At 43.8% G+C, this 23,453-nt stretch overlaps 4 protein-coding genes and 1 long non-coding RNA gene across 9 annotated transcripts; 4 read left to right on the forward strand and 1 right to left on the reverse strand.

Annotated features, from left to right (window-relative positions):
• The first annotated feature begins 848 nt into the window (after nucleotides 1-848).
• Nucleotides 849-4,851, forward strand: LOC118691289 (arylamine N-acetyltransferase, pineal gland isozyme NAT-3-like). 2 transcript variants are annotated; one of them, XM_036390431.2, is made up of 2 exons: nucleotides 849-963; nucleotides 2,813-4,851. In XM_036390431.2, the coding sequence occupies exon 2, from the start codon at nucleotides 2,820-2,822 to the stop codon at nucleotides 3,690-3,692; it is 873 nt and encodes a 290-aa protein (XP_036246324.1). In that variant the 5' UTR covers nucleotides 849-963; nucleotides 2,813-2,819; the 3' UTR covers nucleotides 3,693-4,851. The 2 variants fall into 2 exon arrangements, with proteins under 2 accessions (XP_036246324.1, XP_036246326.1); XM_036390433.1 differs by lacking the exon at nucleotides 849-963 and adding an exon at nucleotides 979-1,243.
• Nucleotides 886-17,562, forward strand: LOC118691291 (arylamine N-acetyltransferase, liver isozyme-like). Of its 3 annotated transcripts, none has more exons than XM_036390437.2 (2): nucleotides 886-963; nucleotides 16,481-17,562. In XM_036390437.2, the coding sequence occupies exon 2, from the start codon at nucleotides 16,486-16,488 to the stop codon at nucleotides 17,374-17,376; it is 891 nt and encodes a 296-aa protein (XP_036246330.1). In that variant the 5' UTR covers nucleotides 886-963; nucleotides 16,481-16,485; the 3' UTR covers nucleotides 17,377-17,562. The 3 variants fall into 3 exon arrangements, with proteins under 3 accessions (XP_036246330.1, XP_036246329.1, XP_036246331.1); XM_036390436.1 differs by lacking the exon at nucleotides 886-963 and adding an exon at nucleotides 8,811-8,895; XM_036390438.2 differs by lacking the exon at nucleotides 886-963 and adding an exon at nucleotides 13,720-13,878.
• Nucleotides 8,786-12,232, forward strand: LOC118691290 (arylamine N-acetyltransferase, pineal gland isozyme NAT-3-like). 2 transcript variants are annotated; one of them, XM_036390434.1, is made up of 3 exons: nucleotides 8,802-8,895; nucleotides 9,052-9,176; nucleotides 10,195-12,232. In XM_036390434.1, exon 3 carries the CDS (start codon nucleotides 10,202-10,204, stop codon nucleotides 11,063-11,065), a length of 864 nt encoding a protein of 287 aa, XP_036246327.1. In that variant the 5' UTR covers nucleotides 8,802-8,895; nucleotides 9,052-9,176; nucleotides 10,195-10,201; the 3' UTR covers nucleotides 11,066-12,232. The 2 variants fall into 2 exon arrangements, with proteins under 2 accessions (XP_036246328.1, XP_036246327.1); XM_036390435.2 differs by lacking the exon at nucleotides 9,052-9,176 and having other exon boundaries at nucleotides 8,786-8,895.
• On the reverse strand, nucleotides 14,398-17,181 carry LOC118691295 (uncharacterized). Its single transcript, XR_004980988.1, has 4 exons — nucleotides 17,113-17,181; nucleotides 16,873-16,964; nucleotides 16,092-16,287; nucleotides 14,398-14,884 (listed from the first exon to the last, which is right to left on the reverse strand). It is a non-coding gene; the product is annotated as an uncharacterized LOC118691295 (long non-coding RNA).
• A 1,454-nt stretch (nucleotides 17,563-19,016) lies between the features above and the next one.
• LOC118691292 (arylamine N-acetyltransferase, pineal gland isozyme NAT-10) lies at nucleotides 19,017-23,316 on the forward strand. Its single transcript, XM_036390439.2, has 2 exons — nucleotides 19,017-19,229; nucleotides 21,144-23,316. Exon 2 carries the CDS (start codon nucleotides 21,149-21,151, stop codon nucleotides 22,019-22,021), a length of 873 nt encoding a protein of 290 aa, XP_036246332.1. The 5' UTR covers nucleotides 19,017-19,229; nucleotides 21,144-21,148; the 3' UTR covers nucleotides 22,022-23,316.
• Nucleotides 23,317-23,453: the final 137 nt, after the last annotated feature.

The raw sequence follows: 23,453 nt of genomic DNA on the forward strand, positions 1-23,453 counted from the left end.
GTTTCATCTGATTTATTAGCTCTGCTAATTATCCCAATAAATCAGTGTTTGAATGGAACTTGGCATTGACACTACAGGTGAAGGACTGGAACGACTGTTGGGGAGCTAACAGAAGGGAAGACCCAGCTGCAGATGTCAGGGAAAAAATGAAACTTGACAAAATGCAATCAGAATTGGGAGATACAAAAGCAATATGAAATACTCTGAGAGGATGCAGCTCCCTGTGTGTTAATACTTCATCACTTTGCCAAGAGCATCTTCACCATCAACAACATCTGCAAGTGATTCCTGTGGGCAAAGAGCAAAGGAGACACTCACTGCTGCCCCAGTGCTTTTGTACATTCTATGAAATTTGATGCAATAGAAACGACATGGAAATTACACAGAGCAGTGAAGTTCCTGTGGTGCAGACTGGGGTAAGCAGGTTGCAGGTGCAGGTTACCATGCTGAAATCTTGCTGTTCTTCAGAAACAGTGCAAAAACCTTATTGGACTGAATGCATGCCAGCTTTCCTTCCCCACATTTCCAAACTAATACTAATCTAATGACTGGGAGTAAAAAACGACATCACCTGAGCACATTCAGCAAGCTACTGAAACAAGAATATTTTGGTGACAGCCTGAGCAGGCCCCCGCAGACAGCATCAAACCACTGAAAATGTGAAGCAGCCTCTGCTCTGACAACAGCCAGGTTTGCACTGCTGCTGGCTGTGCTGGCTCACTCCAGCTCTCATGCTCCACCCTTCGCTGTTTGTTTTTTTTTTTTTTCAGCTTTTGCAATCTGACAGAGGCGGGTGAAAGCAAGTTGAGGGAAAGGACATTCCCCTGAAGAGCAGCTGGAGAGCAGTCCTCAAGCCTTGTCTGCCTCTCTGTGCTAAGCAGAGGACAGCAACGAACCTTCTAAGCTTTAGCCTAGAACCACCCCAAGCCCCGGAGCACACTGGCACTTCAATCGAATTTCCAGGTAAGCCTTTTTTTAACTCCTGGATCTTGGTAGCTGAGTGCTCTCTAACCAGGAAGTTAAATCAGTCTGGGGACAAAACACAGCAGAAATGGTGTAAGGGCAGAGCAGGGAGCTCAGCTGCTTGATGTTGTAGCTACGCTGCGTTATTTACTCAGTGGTGAGCCTCAAGCTACTCGGGCATTTGTGCCATCTGCCTCATTTCAGCAACCCCCATGAAAACAGCCCTGTAAACACCCTCAAGAGATGGACAGACAGACAAACGCACACCAACATTTTCCTTGTGAGTAAAAAGTTACTGCACATGTTCTGCTTGCTGTGGCGGTGGGAAAGAAAGGGAGAAAAAGGGAAAAAGTGGTTTAACTGGGATGTTAAAATTCACACAAGAAGAACTAAGCTTGTGCCAAGCTTTCAGAAATGAATGGAACTGTAGTTCTGGGAAAATCCTGGGAACAGCCAAAAGCTGAACAAAGAGAACCTCCTGACTCTGATGCTCTTAACCCCATCGTGGATCACTCAGGCCTGCCTGGATGCTGAGACAGTGGTGGCCATGATCAATAGTCAGAGTTCTGTAAAGCCTCTGTAATAAACGTTATGTGGGGACCCAAATTGTGGCACCCTCTGCTTCTTCCAGGATATTACACCAAATGGGAATTTTTCATTGTCTTTGTTTTGTGTATACTGAAAGTACCTTTCTAAAATCCCCATACAATTGTGGGTTTACCATTTTTCACCAGATTGGGAATATGATCCTGTTGAACAGTTGGATATTTTTCCTTTGATTTTACTTTGGGTGTTGCATACAGGAACTTGAGAGCATTTTTGGACCTCTTGCGTCAATAATGGGAATCAGATTGCTCCATATTTACAGATGTCTGAAATTTAGCAGTGCCTGGGGAGAAATAACAAAAATACTTGGCTCCATCAAAATCCCATTCCTTCCATCAAGGGCCGGGAAGGCTCGAGCTGCTTTCCAGCCCTGTGTTTGTGCAACAGCCTTGCACTGAGCCCTCTGCCATCCCAGAGGAGGGCAATGCCCGCTCCCTCACCCAGGGGCAGCCACCCACCACTGGGAAGACCATGAACAGAAAGAGGAACTGCATCCCAAAACATGATTTTAGAAAATGTGAGGCCTTTGATCCTTGTGGTTTAGGCCCAAACCTTGGTTTCCTCCTGGTCCTGGAGAAGGGCCGTGATTATCAGGGCTGGGATAATCTAAGCTGTGCTGTGGGGAGGCAGCTCCCAGCAGATGAGCAAAAACCCTCCCACAGCCTTTTCTACCCTAGAAAACCCTTCTGCACTCCAGGTCATGTCTGTTACTGCTGGCACGAAGAGCAGGAGCAGGTGAGACCGGTTCGTGCCTGGCTGCCTAAATAATGGATGAAACACCATGGCAGGGCAGATTTGCTTCAGATTTGGTTGCAGAAGAGGTTCTGGATCACAGTGCAAGAGTGGGAGGGTTTGTTTTCTGCTTCTGCTTTGCTGATACCATGAGCAAAGCAGTTCAGATCTGGAGAGTCTCAGTTCCTATAATTTCTAGCAGGGAAACATCGCTGCTACTGCTTTTGTTCCTTCCTACAGAGATTTGTAGCTTTGCTGGGCAGGAACTCTGCTGAAATGTGCTTAGCACAGCTGGAGCCTCTCGTCACAGCTGTAAAAGAGGCAAATAAAAATAACATTTGTGCTCATCAGCAGTGTCCCATTGGCTTCTCTCAGCACTATTACTCAGCTGCCTTTGATTCAGATATTAGTCAAATCCTGCTCCTCTTCTGAGCACCCCATTCTAAGGGATGGGCAAGAGCCTTCCACCACTTCTGACACAGCCTCTTATTTTTTCCCACCCTTCTCTCAGAGGCAGCATGGACATCAAGGAGTATTTTGCCAGAATTTCTTACCAGGGCTCTTACAATAAGCCAGACCTGGCTACCATGTCAGATATATTCCAGCACCACATCCAAGCTGTTCCTTTTGAAAACCTCAGCATCCACTGTGGAGAAAGAATTGAGCTGGACCTGGAAGCCACCTACAACAAGATGGTGAGGAAGAAACGTGGGGGCTGGTGCATGGAAAACAACTACCTTCTGTCATGGGTCCTGAAAACTCTTGGCTACGATGTCACCCTTCTGGGAGCAAAAGTTTATGTCCCAGAGCTCGACGCCTATCCAGAAGAAATTGATCATTTGCTGCTACAAGTGGAGCTTGATGGCAAATCCTACATTGTGGATGCAGGATTTGGGATGGCCTACCAGATGTGGCAGCCAATGGAGCTGATTTCAGGGACAGATCAGCCTCAGACTCCTGGGGTCTTTCGTTTTCAGGAGGAGAATGGGATTTGGTATTTCGAGAAGGTGAAAAGGAAGCAGTGGGTTCTGAACCCAAGCACCTCGACTTCCCCAAATGTGGAAAATGAAGTTTGCCGTCGGGTTTATCTCTTCACCCTTCAGCCACGAGACATTGAGGAGTTCAGGGGCTGCAATGACCACCTGCAGACAGCACCAGACTCCCTCTTTGTGACCAAATCCATTTGCAGTCTGCAGACTGCTGACGGCATCCGGGCACTGGTGGGGTGGAAACTCACAGAGATAAAGTACAATTATAGGGACAATATGGATCATGTGGAAATCAGAATGCTTGCAGATGAAGAAATAGAGAAAACACTGAGGGAGAAATTCAATGTAACATTAGAGAAGAAATTTGTACCTGTCAATACGAGCAGGTTATCTCTGTTCTAACTCACTGCCTGGATTACAATTCAATTCAGTGGCATTACAGGCAATTCTTCCCTCTCTTTCTGACAAGCATCCAGAGGTTAATCTTTCTCCTTCCTGCTACACCTGTGTAAGGCAGAACATACTATCATGAATCTGGAAAACAAATGGATTTTCACAACTATTCCTGCATTTCTTTTTAGGTTGGGTTCCAATAATTTCTGCCAAGCTCAATCAAATCATTACCCTTGTGTTTGTGCTTAGTGGGAAGCAGACTCAGCCCATTCCCTACTCCTTCCACCTCTTAAAAGCTTTTCTAAACACACCCAGTGTAGCTGGGCAGAATGATGGAGCTGTATGTCTTTGTCTTTACTACCTGGTGCTGCCACCTGGGAAGAGGTCGTGCTTGCCTATTAAATGAATCCTATATTATTTTGGGAGTGTAATAGCCAAACCACAAAGACATCCTGTGCTGAGTTTCTCCAGTCAAGCCATTAGACTATTCTTTTTGCTCTCACATCCACAACACCCTCGCACATGGCACTCAGGCCATCCCACACCTGTGCAAAGTCACCAAGTGAGTACTTGAGGACAGCTTATTTATGACTCAGAACTGACGATAAGAAATGTTATTGACAATTCTGTGTTGTTTCAGACTTTGCACAGCTCCTGTTCTCTCAGTGACATAACCAGTGACATAACCTTCCTTTGAAGTGAAAGCATCTCCTGAGCATTTTGTTTGCTCACCCTCAGCAGCAGACTGCTGGCAATACATGTTCCTCTCCTCAGACTACTCTGGGTGCTATTACAGCAGAACCCAAACACACGCACAGAACTCTTTTTGTGAAACAGATCTGTTCTACTGAGGATATGTTTGCAGTGACACTAATTATATTGATATAAGGAGAAATGATGAATCTTAATCACATACCTAAGGGCTAAGATTTCTAGTAGGAGAAACAACTCAAATGTGACCCCTTTGCCCTTTGAGAAGATGCTTGATGCTTTATGTACAAATCCTGGAAGCATTAAAACTCTGCACTTATAATTAAGCAAATTATATTAGTGAATTACAATGAAATAAAAAAATCAAGCACTGTGATCTAGAATTATTCAGATGTTTTACCCCCTAAATTACAGCATGCATTCCCATAGTAAAAAATAAATGTCATTAATCAGTGAAGTTGTCCTGATTATTTGTATGTGCTAATATTTTCCAGCTAAGGCTTTTAAATGATAATAACTCATGGACCCTTTTTCACTTGTTATGCAGCCAGTACAGCTTTCTTGAACTAGCAGTTCAGATTTAACAAAAGCTGCTATTCTGCATGTTCAAAATGTATTTCTTAGAGACATGGCAAGTTTCTGAAGCCCCTGTCTTCCCAGAGTCATAGTCACTTATATTTGCTTGGCCGCAGGAGTGCAATAGTTCCTTATAGTACATGTGGCCCACCCATCCTACGATAAAATGAAATGTGGTTGTAAAAGAAAGAGAGAGGCTTCTTATTGTCTGGACCAGGAGCTTGCAACACAAATGATCAGCAGACTTGTCCCAGGATCAGGCTTGTTTTTGAACTGTGTTTTTCTTTGGCCCCCAAATTAGTGGGGCTAGCTAAAGGAGCGAAACTCAGTGGGACAGCAGGGACAAGGCATTGGGATGAGGTAAAAGTGCAGGCACGTCCTGCAAAGCTGTGGAGCAGGAGAAGATCCACACAGAGCCAAGAATCTCCATCCTTTGTGGGAACAAACATAGGAAACACCTAGAAAGGGCTGTGCCCATCCTCTCTTCCTGTGTCAGGGGGTTTCCTGCACTTTGTGCTGGACCATAGGCTTGGGGAATGAGTCCAGAGCTATAAAATCAGAGACCTTTAAGATCAGAGTAGGGAGTTATGTCCATCGCCCCCATGATACAGAGTGTGGAGGGCGGGAACAGGGAAAGGCATTTTTCTTTCTGCTGACTCATCTGGAGTGAGTGCCCAGAGCTGCCAGGGTGCTGCCCCTGCAGGGCACAGCTCAGAGCTCCTGCCTCCCGCTCACCACAGAGGCACAGTGCACTGCTCAGCAATGCAATGGAACTTGCTGTTGGAAGGATGAAAAAAAGGAAAAAAAAAAAAAAAGAAAAGAAAAAGTTTTCATTTCAGATTGTGCTAGTTTGTTTTTTTCCTTATCATTAACCTTGGAGGCAGATACTTAAAGGCACAGCAAGTTCAGGGAGCTCAGAGTTCTCTGGGGGCAGCATCTTCCCTTTCAAAGGACAGGGCTTCTCTTTGAACCCTGGGGAATTGGCACAACTGTGTGACTTGGCAAATCTGACCTTGTTGCGTGTTGGGGCTGGTGTCGGCCACGAGGAACAGCTCAGTGTGCTGTGATGAGTTCAACAGCTGCCATCCCCACCAATCAATCAGTCACTTCCTGCCCTGGATTGCTCCCTGTCTATCATAAGTCATTTCTCACAAGGATCCCGACCATATCAGCAGTCAGTAATGTAAAATCTGCATCATTTTTGCACGAGTGCTTTGCTGCTTTAGCATGGGAGCTCCCACCAGAGTGCCCCAGACCCTGAAGCCCCTGGGTGACCTGCAGTGTTGAGGATGGGTTTATAGGTTATAGCCACTTACAGAAGTTGCTCATGGTACCCCTACTTTGCACTCCTGCAGGGTTCAGCTGCCATTCAGTGATGTGGAAGGTTAAAGTCTCCTCAATATTGTAAGCAGTTTGTGAACTGGATCATTTCCAGGCTCTCTGTGCAGCACCTAACACAACAAATTGCATGACAGGGATTTCCACACAGATGCCAATACAAATAAAGCAATAAAACCTTCAGAATATAATCTACTCTTAAAGAAGAAACTCTCTGCCCTCTTTGGCTGCTGGGCTGGAGGATAAGGCAGTCCCTGACAGGCACTAAAGGCTGCCTGGACCTTTAAGAGCTGCTGTTGCCAGTGCAGCTCTTGCTGGGACCTTTGGAACAGCCCAGGGTGGAAAGCCTGAGCTGACTGCGTGTGAGGTGAGCTCTGCATGCCTGATCTTTAACTTCCCTCTGCAGCTCTGGGTCAGCCCCTCTGGGAAAGCTCACCCCTGTGAGTCTGCACAGCCTGTGCACAGCACTGTGGGTGTATTAGCAAAGCACAAACTACAGGAGCCATGGAAAGTGGGTTTTGCTCCTTCTGGATGAGAAAACACCTGCATTTAAAAAGGGTCCCCAAATTTCCCTGGAACTGACCCTGAGCCAGTTCACATAAGGGAATGTGGCAAGGGTTCAGTTCTGGCACCCTACAGAACAGTAAAGATTGTTATTTGTCCCAGGAACTCTGGACAAGGAGCATGGATGGCTCTCCTCACATATACTGAGGGTCCACAGAATTTCAGGATGGTTTCCATCAGGACTGGGATCTGCCTGCTTGACTTCTGGCTTCTGCCTGTCAAAATGAGGGTCTGTGGGAAGATAAGACCAGCAAGCTCCAGACAGGAGTATGAACTTTCTCTTTGTACTGATTTGGACCTGCCCAGATGAGCCTGATGAGGGCAGGTTCTCCTTTCCCTTCAGCATTTTGTGGCTTGGGCATGGGTTCTCTCTTGTGGGGTCACAACCAGGCCACTGATGGGATCATAAAGAGCCAAATTTGGATATGGGAGTGGAGCTACTAATGGGTTATCACAGACATCTTAGTTTCATCTGATTTATTAGCTCTGCTAATTATCCCAATAAATCAGTGTTTGAATGGAACTTGGCATTGACACTACATGTGAAGGACTGGAACGACTGTTGGGGAGCTAACAGAAGGGAAGACCCAGCTGCAGATGTCAGGGAAAAAATGAAACTTGACAAAATGCAATCAGAATTGGGAGATACAAAAGCAATATGAAATACTCTGAGAGGATGCAGCTCCCTGTGTGTTAATACTTCATCACTTTGCCAAGAGCATCTTCACCATCAACAACATCTGCAAGTTATTCCTGTGGGCAAAGAGCAAAGGAGACACAGACTGCTGGCCAAGTGCCTTCTTGCTTCTATGAAATTTGCTGTAATAAAAATTACAGGGAAATCACACAGAGCAAAGGAAACAAAAGCAGCAGTGAAGTTCCTGTGGTGCAGACTGGGGTAAGCAGGTTGCAGGTGCAGGTTACCGTGCTGAAATCTTGCTGTTCCTCAGAAACAGTGCAAAAACCTTATTGGACTGAATGCATGCCAGCTTTCCTTCCCCACATTTCCAAACAAATAGTAATCTAATGTTAAAAACGACAACACCTGAGAAAAAAAAGCACCTGAGAAAAAAATGACATCACCTGAGCACATCCAGCAAGCTACTGAAACAACACTATTTTGGTGACAGCCTGAGCCCACCCCTGCAGCCAGCATCAAATAAGTGTAAATGTGAAGCAGCCTGTGCTCTAACAATAGCCAGGTTTGCACTTGTGAAAAACAGGGTTCACTTTGCTGTAAAAATTTACAATTTTAATAAAGGACAATAGGAGGCAAGACCAAAGAGCAAAGGTTCTTAGAGCTGGGTGCATCTTGGCACTCAGCCCAGAGCACATCTGATATTTTGGAAACATCCATTTTATACCATTTTTATTGCACTGGCCTGTTACACATTGATAATAATTATGCACACTAAATTTTCCCTGAATTAGTTTACCTTTTCCAAGAAGCGTTTAGCATGGCTCCTCCTCTGTTCTGCCTTTCTGGAGCATGCGCATTCCTTGGCCGTGGTTTCAGTCCGTTCTTATCACCTCCAGTTTTTGGGCCCTTTGTCCACACTGTCTTCAGACAGGGAGTGCTGATAGGTGGCATATCTGTAGCAGGGTCCTCATCCTGTGTTCATTGGATGTTATCCTATCCAAGTAGGCATTTTAACACAAGCATACTTATATCAGCTATTTCACTATGTCTAAGCTTAATTAACAACCAAAACAAAAAGTATATCTTTATAGCAAAGTTACTTTAACACACACTGCTGCTGCTGCCTTGGCTGGCTCACTCCAGCTCTCAGGCACCACCCTTCCGGGTTTTCTTTTCTGTTTTTTTTTTTTTTTTTTTTCAGCCTTTGCTATCTGACAGAGGCGGGTGAAAGCAAGTTGAGGGAAAGGACATTCCCCTGAAGAGCAGCTGGAGAGCAGTCCTCAAGCCTTGTCTGTGCTAAGTATAGGACAGCCAGCTATGCCACTTTAACCTAGAACCACCCCCAAGCCCTGGAGCACATTGGCACTTGAACTGAATTTCCAGGTAAGCTTTTTTTTTAATCCCCAGATCTTGGTAGCTGAGTGCTCTCTAACCAGGAAGTTAAATCAGTCTGGGGACAAAACACAGCAGAAATGGTGTAAGGGCAGAGCAGGGAGCTCAGCTGCTTGCTGTTGTAACAACACTGCTTTATTTACTCAGTGGTGAGCCTCAAGCTACTCGGGCATTTGTGCCATCTGCCTCATTTCAGCAACCCCCATGAAAACAGCCCTGTAAACACCCTCAAGAGATGGACAGACAGACAAACGCACACCAACATTTTCCTTGTGAGTAAAAAGTTACTGCACATGTTCTGCTTGCTGTGGCGGTGGGAAAGAAAGGGAGAAAAAGGGAAAAAGTGGTTTAACAGGGATGTTAAAATTCACACAAGAAGAACTAAGCTTGTGCCAAGCTTTCAGAAATGAATGGAACTGTAGTTCTGGGAAAATCCTGGGAACAGCCAAAAGCTGAACAAAGAGAACCTCCTGACTCTGATGCTCTTAACCCCATCGTGGATCACTCAGGCCTGCCTGGATGTTGAGACAGTGGTGGCCATGATCAATAATCAGAGTTCTGTAAAGCCTCTGTAATAAAGGTTATGTGGGGACCCTCTGCTTCTGCCAGGATATTACACCAAATGGGCATTTTTCATTGCCTTTGTTTTATGTACTGAAAGCAATTATCCAAAATCCCTCTACAATTCTGGGTTTACCATTTTTCATCAGATTGGGAATATGATCCTGTTGAACAGTTGGATATTTTTCCTTTAATTTTACTTTGGGTGTTGCGTACAGGAACTTGAGAGCATTTTTATACCCCTCGGGTCAATAATGGGAACAAGATTGTTCCATATTTACAGATGTCTGAAATTTAGCAGTGCCTGTCTCTGGATCACAGTGCAAGAGTGGGAGGGTTTGTTTTCTGCTTCTGCTTTGCTGATACCATGAGCAAAGCAGTTCAGATCTGGGGAGTCTCAGCTCCTATAATTTCTAGCAGGGAAACATTGCTGCTACTGCTTTTGTTCCTTCCTACAGAGATTTGTAGCTTTGCTGGGCAGGAACTCTGCTGAAATGTGCTTAGCACAGCTGGAGCCTCTCGTCACAGCTGTAAAAGAGGCAAATAAAAATAACATTTGTGCTCATCAGCAGTGTCCCATTGGCTTCTCTCAGCACTATTACTCAGCTGCCTTTGATTCAGATATTAGTCAAATCCTGCTCCTCTTCTGAGCACCCCATTCTAAGGGATGGGCAAGAGCCTTCCACCACTTCTGACACAGCCTCTTATTTTTTCCCACCCTTCTCTCAGAGGCAGCATGGACATCAAGGAGTATTTTGCCAGAATTTCTTACCAGGGCTCCTACAATAAGCCAGACCTGGCTACCATGTCAGATATATTCCAGCACCACATCCGAGCTATCCCTTATGAAAACCTCAGCATCCACTGTGGAGAAAGAATTGAGCTGGACCTGGAACCAATCTACAACAAGATAGTGAGGAAGAAACGCGGGGGCTGGTGCATGGAAAACAACTACCTTCTGTCATGGGTCCTGAAAACTCTTGGCTACGATGTCACCCTTCTGGGAGCAAAAGTTTATGTCCCAGAGCGTGATGCCTATCCAGATGAATTCAATCATCTGCTGCTACGAGTGGAGCTTGATGGCAAATCCTACATTATGGATGCAGGATTTGGGATGGCCTACCAGATGTGGCAGCCAATGGAGCTGATTTCAGGGACAGATCAGCCTCAGACTCCTGGGGTCTTTCGTTTTCAGGAGGAGAATGGGATTTGGTATTTCGAGAAGGTGAAAAGGAAGCAGTGGGTTCTGAACCCAAGCACCTCGACTTCCCCAAATGTGGAAAATGAAGTTTGCCGTCGGGTTTATCTCTTCACCCTTCAGCCACGAGACATTGAGGAGTTCAGGGGCTGCAATGACCACCTGCAGACAGCACCCAACTCAAAGTTTGTGTTGAAGTCCATGTGCAGTCTGCAGACTGCTGACGGCATCCGGGAACTGGTGGGGTGGAAACTCACAGAGATAAAGTACAATTATAGGGACAATATGGATCATGTGGAAATCAGAATGCTTGCAGAGGAAGAATTAGAGAAAACACTGAGGGAAAAATTCAGTCTACCACTAGACAAGAAATTTGTACCTGTTGATAACAAGTTGTTCTAACTCACTGCCTGGATTACAATTCAATTCAGTGGCATTACAATCAATTCTTCCCTCTCTTTCTGACAAGCATCCAAAGGTTAATCTTTCTCCTTCCTGCTACACCTGTGTAAGGCAGAACATACTATCACGAATCTGGAAAACAAATGGATTTTCACAACTATTCCTGCATTTCTTTTTAGGTTGGGTTCCAATAATTTCTGCCAAGCTCAATCAAATCATTACCCTTGTGTTTGTGCTTAGTGGGAAGCAGACTCAGCCCATTCCCTACTCCTTCCACCTCTTAAAAGCTTTTCTAAACACACCCAGTGTAGCTGGGCAGAATGATGGAGCTGTATGTCTTTGTCTTTACTACCTGGTGCTGCCACCTGGGAAGAGGTCGTACTTGCCTATTAAATGAATCCTATATTATTTTGGGAGTGTAATAGCCAAACCACAAAGACATCCTGTGCTGAGTTTCTCCAGTCAAGCCATTAGACTATTCTTTTTGCTCTCACATCCACAACACCCTCGCACATGGCACTCAGGCCATCCCACACCTGTGCAAAGTCACCAAGTGAGTACTTGAGGACAGCTTATTTATGACTCAGAACTAACGATAAGAAATGTTATTGACAATTCTGTGTTGTTTCAGACTTTGCACAGCTCCTGTTCTCTCAGTGACATAACCAGTGACATAACCTTCCTTTGAAGTGAAAGCATCTCCTGAGCATTTTGTTTGCTCACCCTCAGCAGCAGACTGCTGGCAATACATGTTCCTCTCCTCAGACTACTCTGGGTGCTATTACAGCAGAACCCAAACACACGCACAGAACTCTTTTTGTGAAACAGATCTGTTCTACTGAGGATATGTTTGCAGTGACACTAATTATATTGATATAAGGAGAAATGATGAATCTTAATCACATACCTAAGGGCTAAGATTTCTAGTAGGAGAAACAACTCAAATGTGACCCCTTTGCCCTTTGAGAAGATGCTTGATGTTCCTTTATGTACAAATCCTGGAAGCATTAAAACTCTGCACTTATAATTAAGCAAATTATATTAGTGAATTACAATGAAATAAAAAAATCAAGCACTGTGATCTAGAATTATTCAGATGTTTTATCCCCCTCCCCAAATTACAGCATGCATTCCCATAGTAAAAAATAAATGTCATTAATCAGTGAAGTTGTCCTGATTATTTGTATGTGCTAATATTTTCCAGCTAAGGCTTTTAAATGATAATAACTCATTGAACCTTTTTCACTTGTTATGCAGCCAGTACAGCTTTCTTGAACTAGCAGTTCAGATTTAACAAAAGCTGCTATTCTGCATGTTCAAAATTTATTTCTTAGAGACACAGCAAGCTCCTGAAACCCTGGTCTTATCAGAGCCATATTCACTTACATTTGCTTGGCTGCAATAGTTTTCATGGCACATGAGGCCCACCCATCCTATGATAAAATGAAATGTGGTTGTAAAAGAAAGAGAGAGGCTTCTTATTGTGTGGGCCAGGAGCTTTCAACAAAATGATCAGAAGAAATTGTCCCAGGATCTGACTTGTTTTTGATCTGTGATTTTCTGTTGCCCCCAAATTAGTGGGAGAGCGAAAGGAGCAAAACTCAGTGGGACAGCAGGGACAAAGCATTGGGAGGAGGTAAAAGTGCAGGCAGGTCTTGCAAATCTGTGGAGCAGGAGAAGATCCACAGAGAGCCAAGAATCACAGCTTCAAGCTCTTTCCTCCTGCTCACCACAGAGGCACAGCACACTGCTCAGCAATGCAATGGAACTTGCTGTTGGAAGAAAAAAAAAAAAAAAAAAGATTGCACTGGTTTGTTTTTTTCCTTATCACTAACTTTGGAGGCAGATATTTAAAAGCACAGCAGGTTGAGGGAGCTCAGAGTTCTCTGGGGGCAGCATCTTCCCTTTCAAAGGACAGGGCTTCTCTTTGAACCCTGGGGAATTGACACAACTGTGTGACTTGGCAAATCTGACCTTGTTGCGTGTTGGGACTGGTGTCGGCCACGAGGAACAGCTCAGTGTGCTGTGATGAGTTCAACAGCTGCCATCCCCACCAATCAATCAGTCACTTCCTGCCCTGGATTGCTCCCTGTCTATCATAAGTCATTTCTCACAAGGATCCCGACCATATCAGCATCAACAATGTAAAATCTGCACCATTTTTGCACGAGTGCTTTGCTGCTTTAGCATGGGAGCTCCCACCAGAGTGCCCCAGACCCTGAAGCCCCTGGGTGACCTGCAGTGTTGAGGATGGGTTTATAGGTTATAGCCACTTACAGAAGTTGCTCATGGTACCCCTACTTTGCACTCCTGCAGGGTTCAGCTGCCATTCAGTGATGTGGAAGGTTAAAGTCTCCTCAATATTGTAAGCAGTTTGTGAACTGGATCATTTCCAGGCTCTCTGTGCAGCACCTAACACAACAAATTGCATGACAGGGATTTCCACACAGATGCCAATACAAATAAAGCAATAAAACCTTCAGAATATAATCTACTCTTAAAGAAGAAACTCTCTGCCCTCTTTGTCTGCTGGGCTGGAGGATAAGGCAGTCCCTGACAGGCACTAAAGGCTGCCTGGACCTTTAAGAGCTGCTGTTGCCAGTGCAGCTCTTCCTGGGACCTTTGGAACAGCCCAGGGTGGAAAGCCTGAGCTGACTGCGTGTGAGGTGAGCTCTGCATGCCTGATCTTTAACTTCCCTCTGCAGCTCTGGGTCAGCCCCTCTGGGAAAGCTCACCCCTGTGAGTCTGCACAGCCTGTGCACAGCACTGTGGGTGTATTAGCAAAGCACAAACTACAGGAACCGGGGCTGATGGTGAGTGAAGGGCATTTTCTAAGTGCAACCTCGAGTGTTTGAGAGTGAAACTAACCCTTTATTTTGAGCCAGAGTGTATGAAAAATGCAGCTATTGACTCACAGTGTAACTTGGAATCAAACAAACCGTGTAGGCATGTACATGAGGATCCAGCCTTGGAACTTCCTCCTGATTCTCAGCAGAAATGAGAATCCTAATATTCAGCCTAATTACAAAAGGACCCAGTGATCCCGAGGATGTGTGCAGAGAGGCAGAACCATCTCTGAATCTCAAAGCTGCAGGAACACTGAGCAAACACTGCCTCAGCTGCTGCAGGGGCAGAAGCAAACGAGGCTGAGATCTGGACTGAGGCTTGGGATATTTGGCAACTCAATTTTGGAATACAGATTGTCCCCTGGGAGAGGGTTTGCTCACTCCTGCAGCCTCCTGGCTCTCACAGCAGCAATGGCTGTGCCAAGGAAAAATCTGCCTCCAGGAGAGCCAGGGAGTAAACACTGATTTATGTGGATGCTCCCTAATGTCAATGATGTTGTAGTGCAGCTTTATTGTACTTAAACCTCTTTAAGTATTCATTGAGATTAGAGCACATGTTGTCAGCCACTGCAAGGCTGTCTCTGAAGCAGACTTTAAATTGATGAGGCCAGAGAAGGGGAAACTGAGGCATGAGCAGGGAATTTCCCAAAAGGCTTTCCCAATACATTTTCCCAAAGCCTCATTGGCAGCACCCTATGGGGACTCTCCATGCCTGGATGAAGGGAGCTGGTTTTATTCTATACTTTCACCATGTAATGGGGACACCCAGACCCAGGAGATGGCTTACAAGGGGAGGCATCAGGCCTTCTGCTGCTGACCCAGGGCAGGGACTGATCTGGTTTTGCTTGAAGGTAAATTCCAAGTGTGTCAGACCCACCAAGCTGATGCACTCCTCTGGACTCCTGCTGGTCACAGAGATTCAGCTCCACATCCTGATGGGGTAAAGATGTTTCTATCTTCCTATGTAAAAGAGCTGAAAGTGGGAGGAGAAAGAAAAATGAGGCAGAGTACCATAGGATGAGCCTGCCCAACACGTGTGCTGTGTGTTGGGAGGGAAATGGCTTTCTACAAGTGTTTCCAAGGAGATCCTGCCAGAGATGAGGCCCTTGTCCTACAAAAGGGATGGAAAAAATCATAAAATGCAGTATCAAAGAGACATTACTGTTTTTTCATGTAGACTCTTTGGTTCCTTTTGAAGTGATAATGTTTATTTGCTATTCCCTTACTGGGATGATCTTCTATTCTATCAAATTTTCCTGTGGTTTGCATTATCCAGTCTGAATGTTGGTACTAGTGCAGATCAGGAACAATACAACCAAGTCATGTGAGTTGTGCTGCTGGAATGAAGACTGGGGTTAAAGTCTAGAGATTAGGCCATTGGATGTGCTCATCTGCTTGGGTGGAGGCACTTCCACCCATGGATTTGAGGTGGGATTTTCACAGGCTTCTGGCATGGACATGGGGTCAAATTGCTGGGGAGAAACAGCTGGACCAAAGCTGAGAATACTCAGTGGAAGGGAGTCCGTCCCATCTCATCCACATCAAGGGATTTTTGGAAAATTCTCCCAGGGAATATTCAATCAGTTGAAGGAAGCAAGAAATCCTCAGACTTTCTGAAAATTAACACAGCCCTTAACAGATTGTGAATTGTTCTGAACAACAAATATCTTTACATGGAAAAAAGCCAAATTAAATCTAAACTAAGGGCAAAAGAAATCCTTGCAGAGAAGGTGAGTCACTGAATTAGAAGTCATACAGGGAACCTTTTGTATCTTGGCCACACAACCAGTGCCAATGACAGTGTCTTTCTGCTAATGAAAGGGGATCAGAGATATAGACAGAAAACCACAAAATATTTCCAATAATTTGATCTGAAACTAAAGCCTTCAGTTTGTAAAAGATGATCAAAGAAAAGAAAAGATTATGACTTCTTTTGTATGTACTTTTAGATCAATTCCTTTGATCCTTAGGTTAGAAAAATTGAAGTCCTTTCCTTTCACAGTCAAAGCCCTGTCTAAACTCCTCAGGGAAATTTAAGAGATTAAGAAAACAATGATCTATTTCACATGGAAACCTGTCTGAAATGGTGACACACTGAGATGTTAATCCCAGTTAACTTAATCCATGAATGCAAAACCTACCAGTTAAATTACCTGTGGGATAAAGAAAGAATTGCTTACCTGGTACAGTAAAAGAAACAGTAAGATCTTGCTGTGATTTTTATGCTGGTATGGTGTGGCAGCTTTTCTGCAAACCTTTTGTTTCTTGATTTTTGAAAAATTTTGTTACGTGGGATCCTCCTCTGTGGCCAGAGATTCTGTTCTGGCATGTGCTGTATCTTCCCACAGAAAAAACCTCCTGGTTTGAAGGCAGCCCCTGAGAGAGGGAAAGCATTAATGCCACCTGCTCCTGTCCCTGTCTCTTTTTAAAGAAATACTTAAATTTTTTTTAAATCGTCATTAAAACAGCCCAGATTACATCTGCAGGCTGGTGAACCTGTGCTACAGAAACAGGAGTGAACCCCTTGTCAGCTGCACAGCAATAACTGGCTACTTTTCTGCTCCCACAGGCAAAATGAAAATTCAGGAGTATTTTGGAAGAATATCTTACAACAAGCCCCATAAGGATGCAGACTTGCAAACCCTGACAGCCATCTTCCAGCATCACATCCACAGCATTCCTTTTGAGAACCTCAGCATGCACTGTGGGGAGCCCATTGAACTGGATTTGCAGGCTATTTACAATAAGATTGTGAGAAAGAAACGTGGTGGATGGTGCCTGGAAACCAACTACCTCCTCTTCTGGGCCTTGCAAGAATTAGGGTATGACATCTGTATTCTTGGTGCAAACAGCTATGAACCAGCAGAGAAGGGATACACTGCTCAGATAAACCATATCCTGCTGAAGGTGGTGATCAAGGGAGAGCCCTACATAGTAGATGCTGGGTTTGGTGGTGCCTACCAGATGTGGCGGCCGCTGATGCTGATTTCTGGGAAGGACCAACCCCAGGCTCCTGGCATTTTCCGCTTCATGGAAGACAACGGCACCTGGTACTTGGAGAAAGTCAAAAGGAAGCATTACATTCCTGAGCACAGCAAGAATGACTTCCCTCATACTCCAGAACTGGGGAATATCCGAAAAATACATAAATTTACCCTCGAGCCACGGCACATAGATGACTTCCAGGAGCTAAATGCGTACCTCCAAGTGTCTCCAGATAACATCCTTCGGAAGAAGTCAATCTGCAGTCTCCAAACCACCAGTGGGGTCCTTGCCTTAGTTGGATGGACCCTCACAGAGATGAAGTACAACTACACAGAGGACATGGACCTGGTGAACATCACAACCCTTACAGATGAAGAGGTTGAGAAGACACTGAAAGATAAATTCAGTATAGAACTGGAGAACAAACTCGTACCAGTAAATGTTCGTGGCTTGCCACCTAATTTAGTGGATAAGATATAACTGCAACACTGTGCTAGATGGATCTTTAAATAGCCAAGAGGAAAGTTCTAAAATTAACATTAATTACAATAATCTCATTTTTAACTCGAGCTAGTCACAAAGCTTGGTAAATTCCAGTATATTGCTAATTAACTACATATATCAATTGCATATTTTTTATTAAACCTCTCCTTCTTTAGAAACCAAGACATCTTACTAGCTCTGTTTTGCTCATCTGGAAGTTGGTTTTTGACTCCTGAACTTTATGTTCACCTTCTCAAGAACTCATTTTATTGCAGATATATTTTGTGGCAAATGAGACCAAAATTATGCAGAAGGAGAGGTTGTGTTACCATTTTTCAAAAAAGACCTCTATCCTTTTTTGGCATTATTTGCAATCTTCTCAGTCACTTTTACAAATTATTCACTTCTCTTAACAATCTTAAAGTTGAGCTGAATTTGGCCTTTAAATACTGTAGAAAAAAAGAAAGGTTAAGACTTTCTCAAAACAAGCCACCATTAGGTGCTGATTGGCTTATGAAAAGTTGAAAGACTTAAGTCCTCTTCCCTTTTCAGAAATTGACTTAAAGTAAGATATTTATCCAAGGGTACCTAACCCCCTTCCAAGATCTCTCTAATTTTGAGTACCCACTTTTTCTGAGTCTGATTTATCTGTGTCTGAATTCACAATAAGATCTGTAGAAGATGAGATGATTCAACAGTTCTTAACAATCAGGCTTTTGGTATCACAGCTGGAAAAAAAGTTAGATCAATCTTGGCACACTATAATCTAAACTTTCGGGACCACACATTCATGTGATGTCAAGAGGAGACGATGGTATTATAGATAAAATCTTCATATTTATTACAAACAGTATTCTGCACAAAATCTACCTTAAAAAGTGTGGATGCAAAAGAAAGCCCTGGGAAGTGAGGACATGCCACCAGTGTGGTTGCACAGCAAGATATCGAGGACACAGAAGCCTTTTCCCTGATGATACCTGTGGTACTGTACAGGATGTGCCATGAAAGAGGGCAACAGAAGAACATCAGCCAAGAAAAAGACTTTGATTCTTGTTTTAGTCAACCACACAGACCCATGGGGCACCTGGTGTGCTTAAAACTCAGGTGCTTCCCCACGTGCAGTCTAATGTGCTCTTTGCCTTTCCCAGAGGCCTCCTCTGATATTCCACCTCTATCCAGTGAAGGGGAGACAGGCTTGACTGGAGAGAATTAAATAAACAGCACTGCAATGCTGTGAGGATGCAGGAGGCCAGCTTTTAGAGCAGAAATGCATTACTTCATGCAAATAAATATTTGTCATGGCATTCATCAGCTCCACAATAACTCCCTGCTACAGCTTGAGTTGAACAGCTTGAAACAGTTCCTGTGTGGACAAAGAAAGCTCATCTGTGCATCCATGGAGCTCAGCCTGCAACACAGCCTGCAACACCTTGGCACCTCAGTGTACCCACCAGGGCACAGATGAACATCCTCCACTGCAAAGAGCTGGTTTGCAAAATAATAATATTTAATTAAAAAAAGTTATAACGCCATCTGCAACTGCCTACTGTAATTATTTTACATAGAAAACGAGTTCATTCTGGTCTTAACTAGGGGAAGGCATAAACATCTACTAATAGGAAGAAACAAAGTTTAATTTGCTCACGGATCAGCGAAGTCCAAAAATGTGAATTCTTCTTGGATGGACTCTGCCCTTTCGTGGAATTTAAGATTCAGAGGCGAGGACCAGCAGAGCTTAGAAAGACAACCCTCACAATCTGTATCCACTCCTGGCTCCACTGACTGCTGCCCCTGTAATAAACCCCCCAGAAATTGAATACCTCAATAAATAAAAAGGGATCTCGTTAGAGGTAAGTTTATTTTCTTAAAAATCCCCTCCAAAGAAAGATACAAACCCCTGGTTTCTTTATGATGGTAAAGGTCATGGACAATAACATAAATGTTCTAAAATGTTCTAAAAATGTGTGGACATAGAGCTAAAATATCACCTGCTAAACAGGAGCTGTTAAAGAGGGCAAAACAGTGATATGCAATTTCAATTCTTCTACCTTTCACTCTTCAGGAGAAGCTTCATTTCACTATAAAATAGATTCTTTTGTTTAGGTACAATAGTAGATATAAATTTAGAACTGCAACTTCTTATTGGAAGTCATGCTTTTAGATACTTGAATTTGCAATTTGCAAGTGCAAAGGAAGCAAAAGTTCAGACTAATAATCAATAGACTCTGCTTTAAGGGAATAAAATTACAGCTCCTCAAAAACAACTTTAAAAAATTACAGACTCTGTGTTGTACAACCCAGGAAGTCCATGTGCTGATGTATTAGGATAAAGAAGATAACATATTTTCAACAGTGGAATTACTGATACTGTGTATAATCCTGGTAAGGAATAGTTTTGTATGAACACCTTCATTTGCACCTTTAATATTCTTTTGCTGATGTTTTTCTGTACATAAATCATAACCACATTTGTGGGCGACCTTTTCAGTACCTGCCTTTTCATCTGGTCTGCTCACATTTCAAAAGAACAGTGGCTTTCATCTCCTGCAGTACAGATCTAGTGCCGATCAAGCATATTATGGAGCTGCAGAAAGAAATTACAAATAATACAAACTTGAGAACCAGCTTTATACTGGTGTGATCTATTTAGCATTCACAGTCAGAGTGATAGGATCAGATATGCTCAGATTCTGCAAATCAAAAGTGCCATGACTTTTATGTTACACTGAACAAATATTACATTGAACATATCCTCCAACAATACACTTAGATATCACTGGAAGCTAAATTCCTCTCTGTAGCAGGTAATGTGTAGTTTTTGCTGGTGCTCTCTGTTCACTTGGGACAGCTGCATCCACACCATGAATATGCACAGCATGAATCTGCCACTGAGAATCATTTTGAGAAATTCTAGTTTGCAGTAAACATTCAATAGTTCACTGCTGAGTTAAAGGATTGGTGAGTTTTGAGAAAGCTCAGGACCAGAGAGAGTAAAGCAGCCGCTGTTCATTTTCAGGGTGGCCTGTGAGACACAGGGCACAGGAGGGAATGGTGATGTGCTCCTTGTCTTTTAGGTCACTCACTTCCCTCCATTCAGATCCATTATTCCAACACCAAAATGAGTTTCTACAACACTCTGAGCAGACACAAGATTCAGTGGTCTGTGACTTTCAAAAGTCAGACTTTTTCAGTTATAATTATCTGAATAAAGCTTTTCACTCTACTTTTCATGTTAACTTTTTGTAAGTAGTGGAAGAGCAATGTGTATTGAACAAGTGATTCATTTACTATCACGTCCATCAGTGGCAGACTCATGAAAAGAACATGTGAATCCTGGCTCAGAATGTCCTCCCTCCCACTGGCAGATGACACAGCCTCCCCCAGTGACAGTTCTGTCACTGAGCAGTGGCTTTAGACCATTTCTCATGAACCCTTGTACACACTCCCCAGCAAGACCTTACATTTCTTCTTAACCCTGCTGTTACAATGCAAATACAGCAAATCCTCATCTCGCAGCCGCCCCGTATGAAACTGAAATGGCATCAGCTGTTTGCCAGAGGGATGACTCTAAGACAAAAGCAAACCCTCGTGTGCACTGCTCTTTGCTCAGGGAACCATTTGATAGGAATGCTTGTTTCCTTTAAAAGCTGTTCTGATGAGGTTCAGTAGATTAAAGAATCTTTGCTGGCAGAGCCAGGGCAGCTTTTCACAGCATCATAAATCACTGATGTAAAGAAACCAAAACACAATTCCTTCCTTTACAGGTGAGATGAACCTTGAAGAGTATTTTGCAAGAACTGGCTATAAAGGCTCCACTGAAAAACAAGATTTGGAAACCCTAACCGATATATTCCAGCATCACATCCGTGCTGTTCCCTTCGAAAACCTCAGCATCCACTGCGGGGAGAAAATTACTTTGGAGCTGGAGCACGTTTACAACAAGATTGTGAGGAGGAAGAGGGGTGGCTGGTGCATGGAAAACAACCAGCTGCTGGGCTGGGTGCTGAAGAGCCTGGGCTATGAGACCAGCTTCCTGGGAGCCTATGTGTTCAACCCCCAGCAGAACGCCTACGCCACCCTCATGACCCACCTCGTGGTAAAAGTCATCATTGATGGCAAAGCCTACATCGTTGATGGAGGCTTTGGGGTGTCCTACCAGATGTGGCAGCCCATGGAGCTTGTGTCAGGGAAAGATCAGCCCCAGGCTCCCGGCGTGTTCCGCTTCACGGAGAAGAATGGCGTCTGGTACCTGGAGAAAATGAGACGGAAACAATACATCCCCAACCAGAGCTTCTCCAACTCTGACCTGCTGGAGAAGAAGGAGTGTCGCAAGGTTTATATGTTCAGCCTCGAGCCACGGACTGTGGAAGATTTCCGTTTCCAGTGCACATACCTCCAGACCTCTCCAGATTCCCTCTTCACAAAGAAGTCCATCTGCACCCTCCAGACCACCGACGGATTCCGGGCGCTGATTGGGTGGACGCTCACCGAGACCACGTACAACTACAAGGAAAACATGGATCTGGTGGAATTTGTAACTCTTGAAGATGAAGAGGTGGAAAAGACCCTCAAAGAGAAATTTAACATCAACCTAGAGAGAAAACTTGTCCCCATTAATGTTAAAGGATCTTACACAATCTAGAATGCCAGGAAAACCTACAGTAATGCTATGTGGGTACAGCAGCTTCCACTGTCTGTGCAATCCCTACTGCAAGGTTATGGGATTCTTTTGCAGGTGACTGAAGGATATATACATTAGTATGAGATTAATGTGAATTTCACTTTGGGAAAAATCAGGGATTTAAGACTCTTGAGTCAGTTAGGTAAAATTATTTGCTGGGAGATGACTGCCGTTCAATTTTTGGCACAAATGTAGGATTTGATTTGAATCTGGTTATAAGCTTGGGTAAGATATATGCCTGGGGGATTTTGGACTGCCTGTAGCACATGAGTATGGATTATTAATTGTGATATGCTGCCAACACATTTTCTAAGGTTATTATAGGGAGACAAGTAATCTGTGAGCATTTAGACAAGAAAGCACACATTTAAAACTTCATTTTTCACAAGATCAAACCACTCACAGCTCATCTCATTCCTCTACCTTTAATATGAGTAAAACATTGTCATATTGGAAAGGAGCATTAGGAGGCATAATTCTTTCACCATCATCCTTAGACAAACCATAGTAGAAAATGAAAATCGTCATCATGTGCATCCCTCTGGCCATTACTGCAGTAAACTGCCCCAAGTAATTTTTGGTATGTTGCTATTCTTCTGGTGATGAAAATTCTATATATTGCAGTGTTATTGTGGCTGATGGGCTCTAAGGAGATAACTACTAAGCTTTGTTTCTGAGATATAATCATCCTGTAAATTGTGACTGGTACTTAAATGTCACAGCTGGCTTAGATTTACTTTTGTCCCAAAAGGGGTGGAAATTCTGTACTTTTAGGACTGCATTATATTTGTAGATGAAGCTAAGCCCACTATACCCTTAATTTTGTCCTGCAAACGTGAGTGTCTATATGGCTGTCCTGAATGGGTACCACTTAGCCCTTAGCTTTAATGCCATTAGTGTTCATCTGTATCAAAGTGAAAAAACAACCCAAGAAGCCAGCCAAATCTAAAGGAAACATTTTCTTTCACAATCATGTTTCCCCATTTTCCAGAAAATGTTGTTCCTCCTACCACGCTTTCTCTGCAAAAAGCCCAACCAAGGAAACCACTAAGAAAGGGGAAACATTCTTAAATGCATCGAAAATAGCAAAAACACTGAAAAACATTCTTTCTCCCCAGCCTGTAATAAGCCTGAGTATCAGTCAAATGTTGATTCCTCCCACTGAATAGTCTTTCTGCTCAAAGACATAATCTGATCATTAATCTCACAAATGCTGTAAGTGTATATCTGAAATTAATAAAAGGAAAATAAAGACACTCTGAGTTGTTTTAGGTACAGCTGCTCCCAGCTGCACTGACTCTTGCACACCCCATCTGCCAAGTGAGGGCTGCTCACTCATGGTGCAGATCTGCTGGCCACCCCTTCCCACCTCAAACTTCTTAGGAACACTGAG

The sequence above is a fragment of the Molothrus ater genome, chromosome 12, assembly GCF_012460135.2.
Source record: "Molothrus ater isolate BHLD 08-10-18 breed brown headed cowbird chromosome 12, BPBGC_Mater_1.1, whole genome shotgun sequence".
In the NCBI taxonomy this organism is placed as follows: Eukaryota; Metazoa; Chordata; class Aves; order Passeriformes; family Icteridae; genus Molothrus; species Molothrus ater.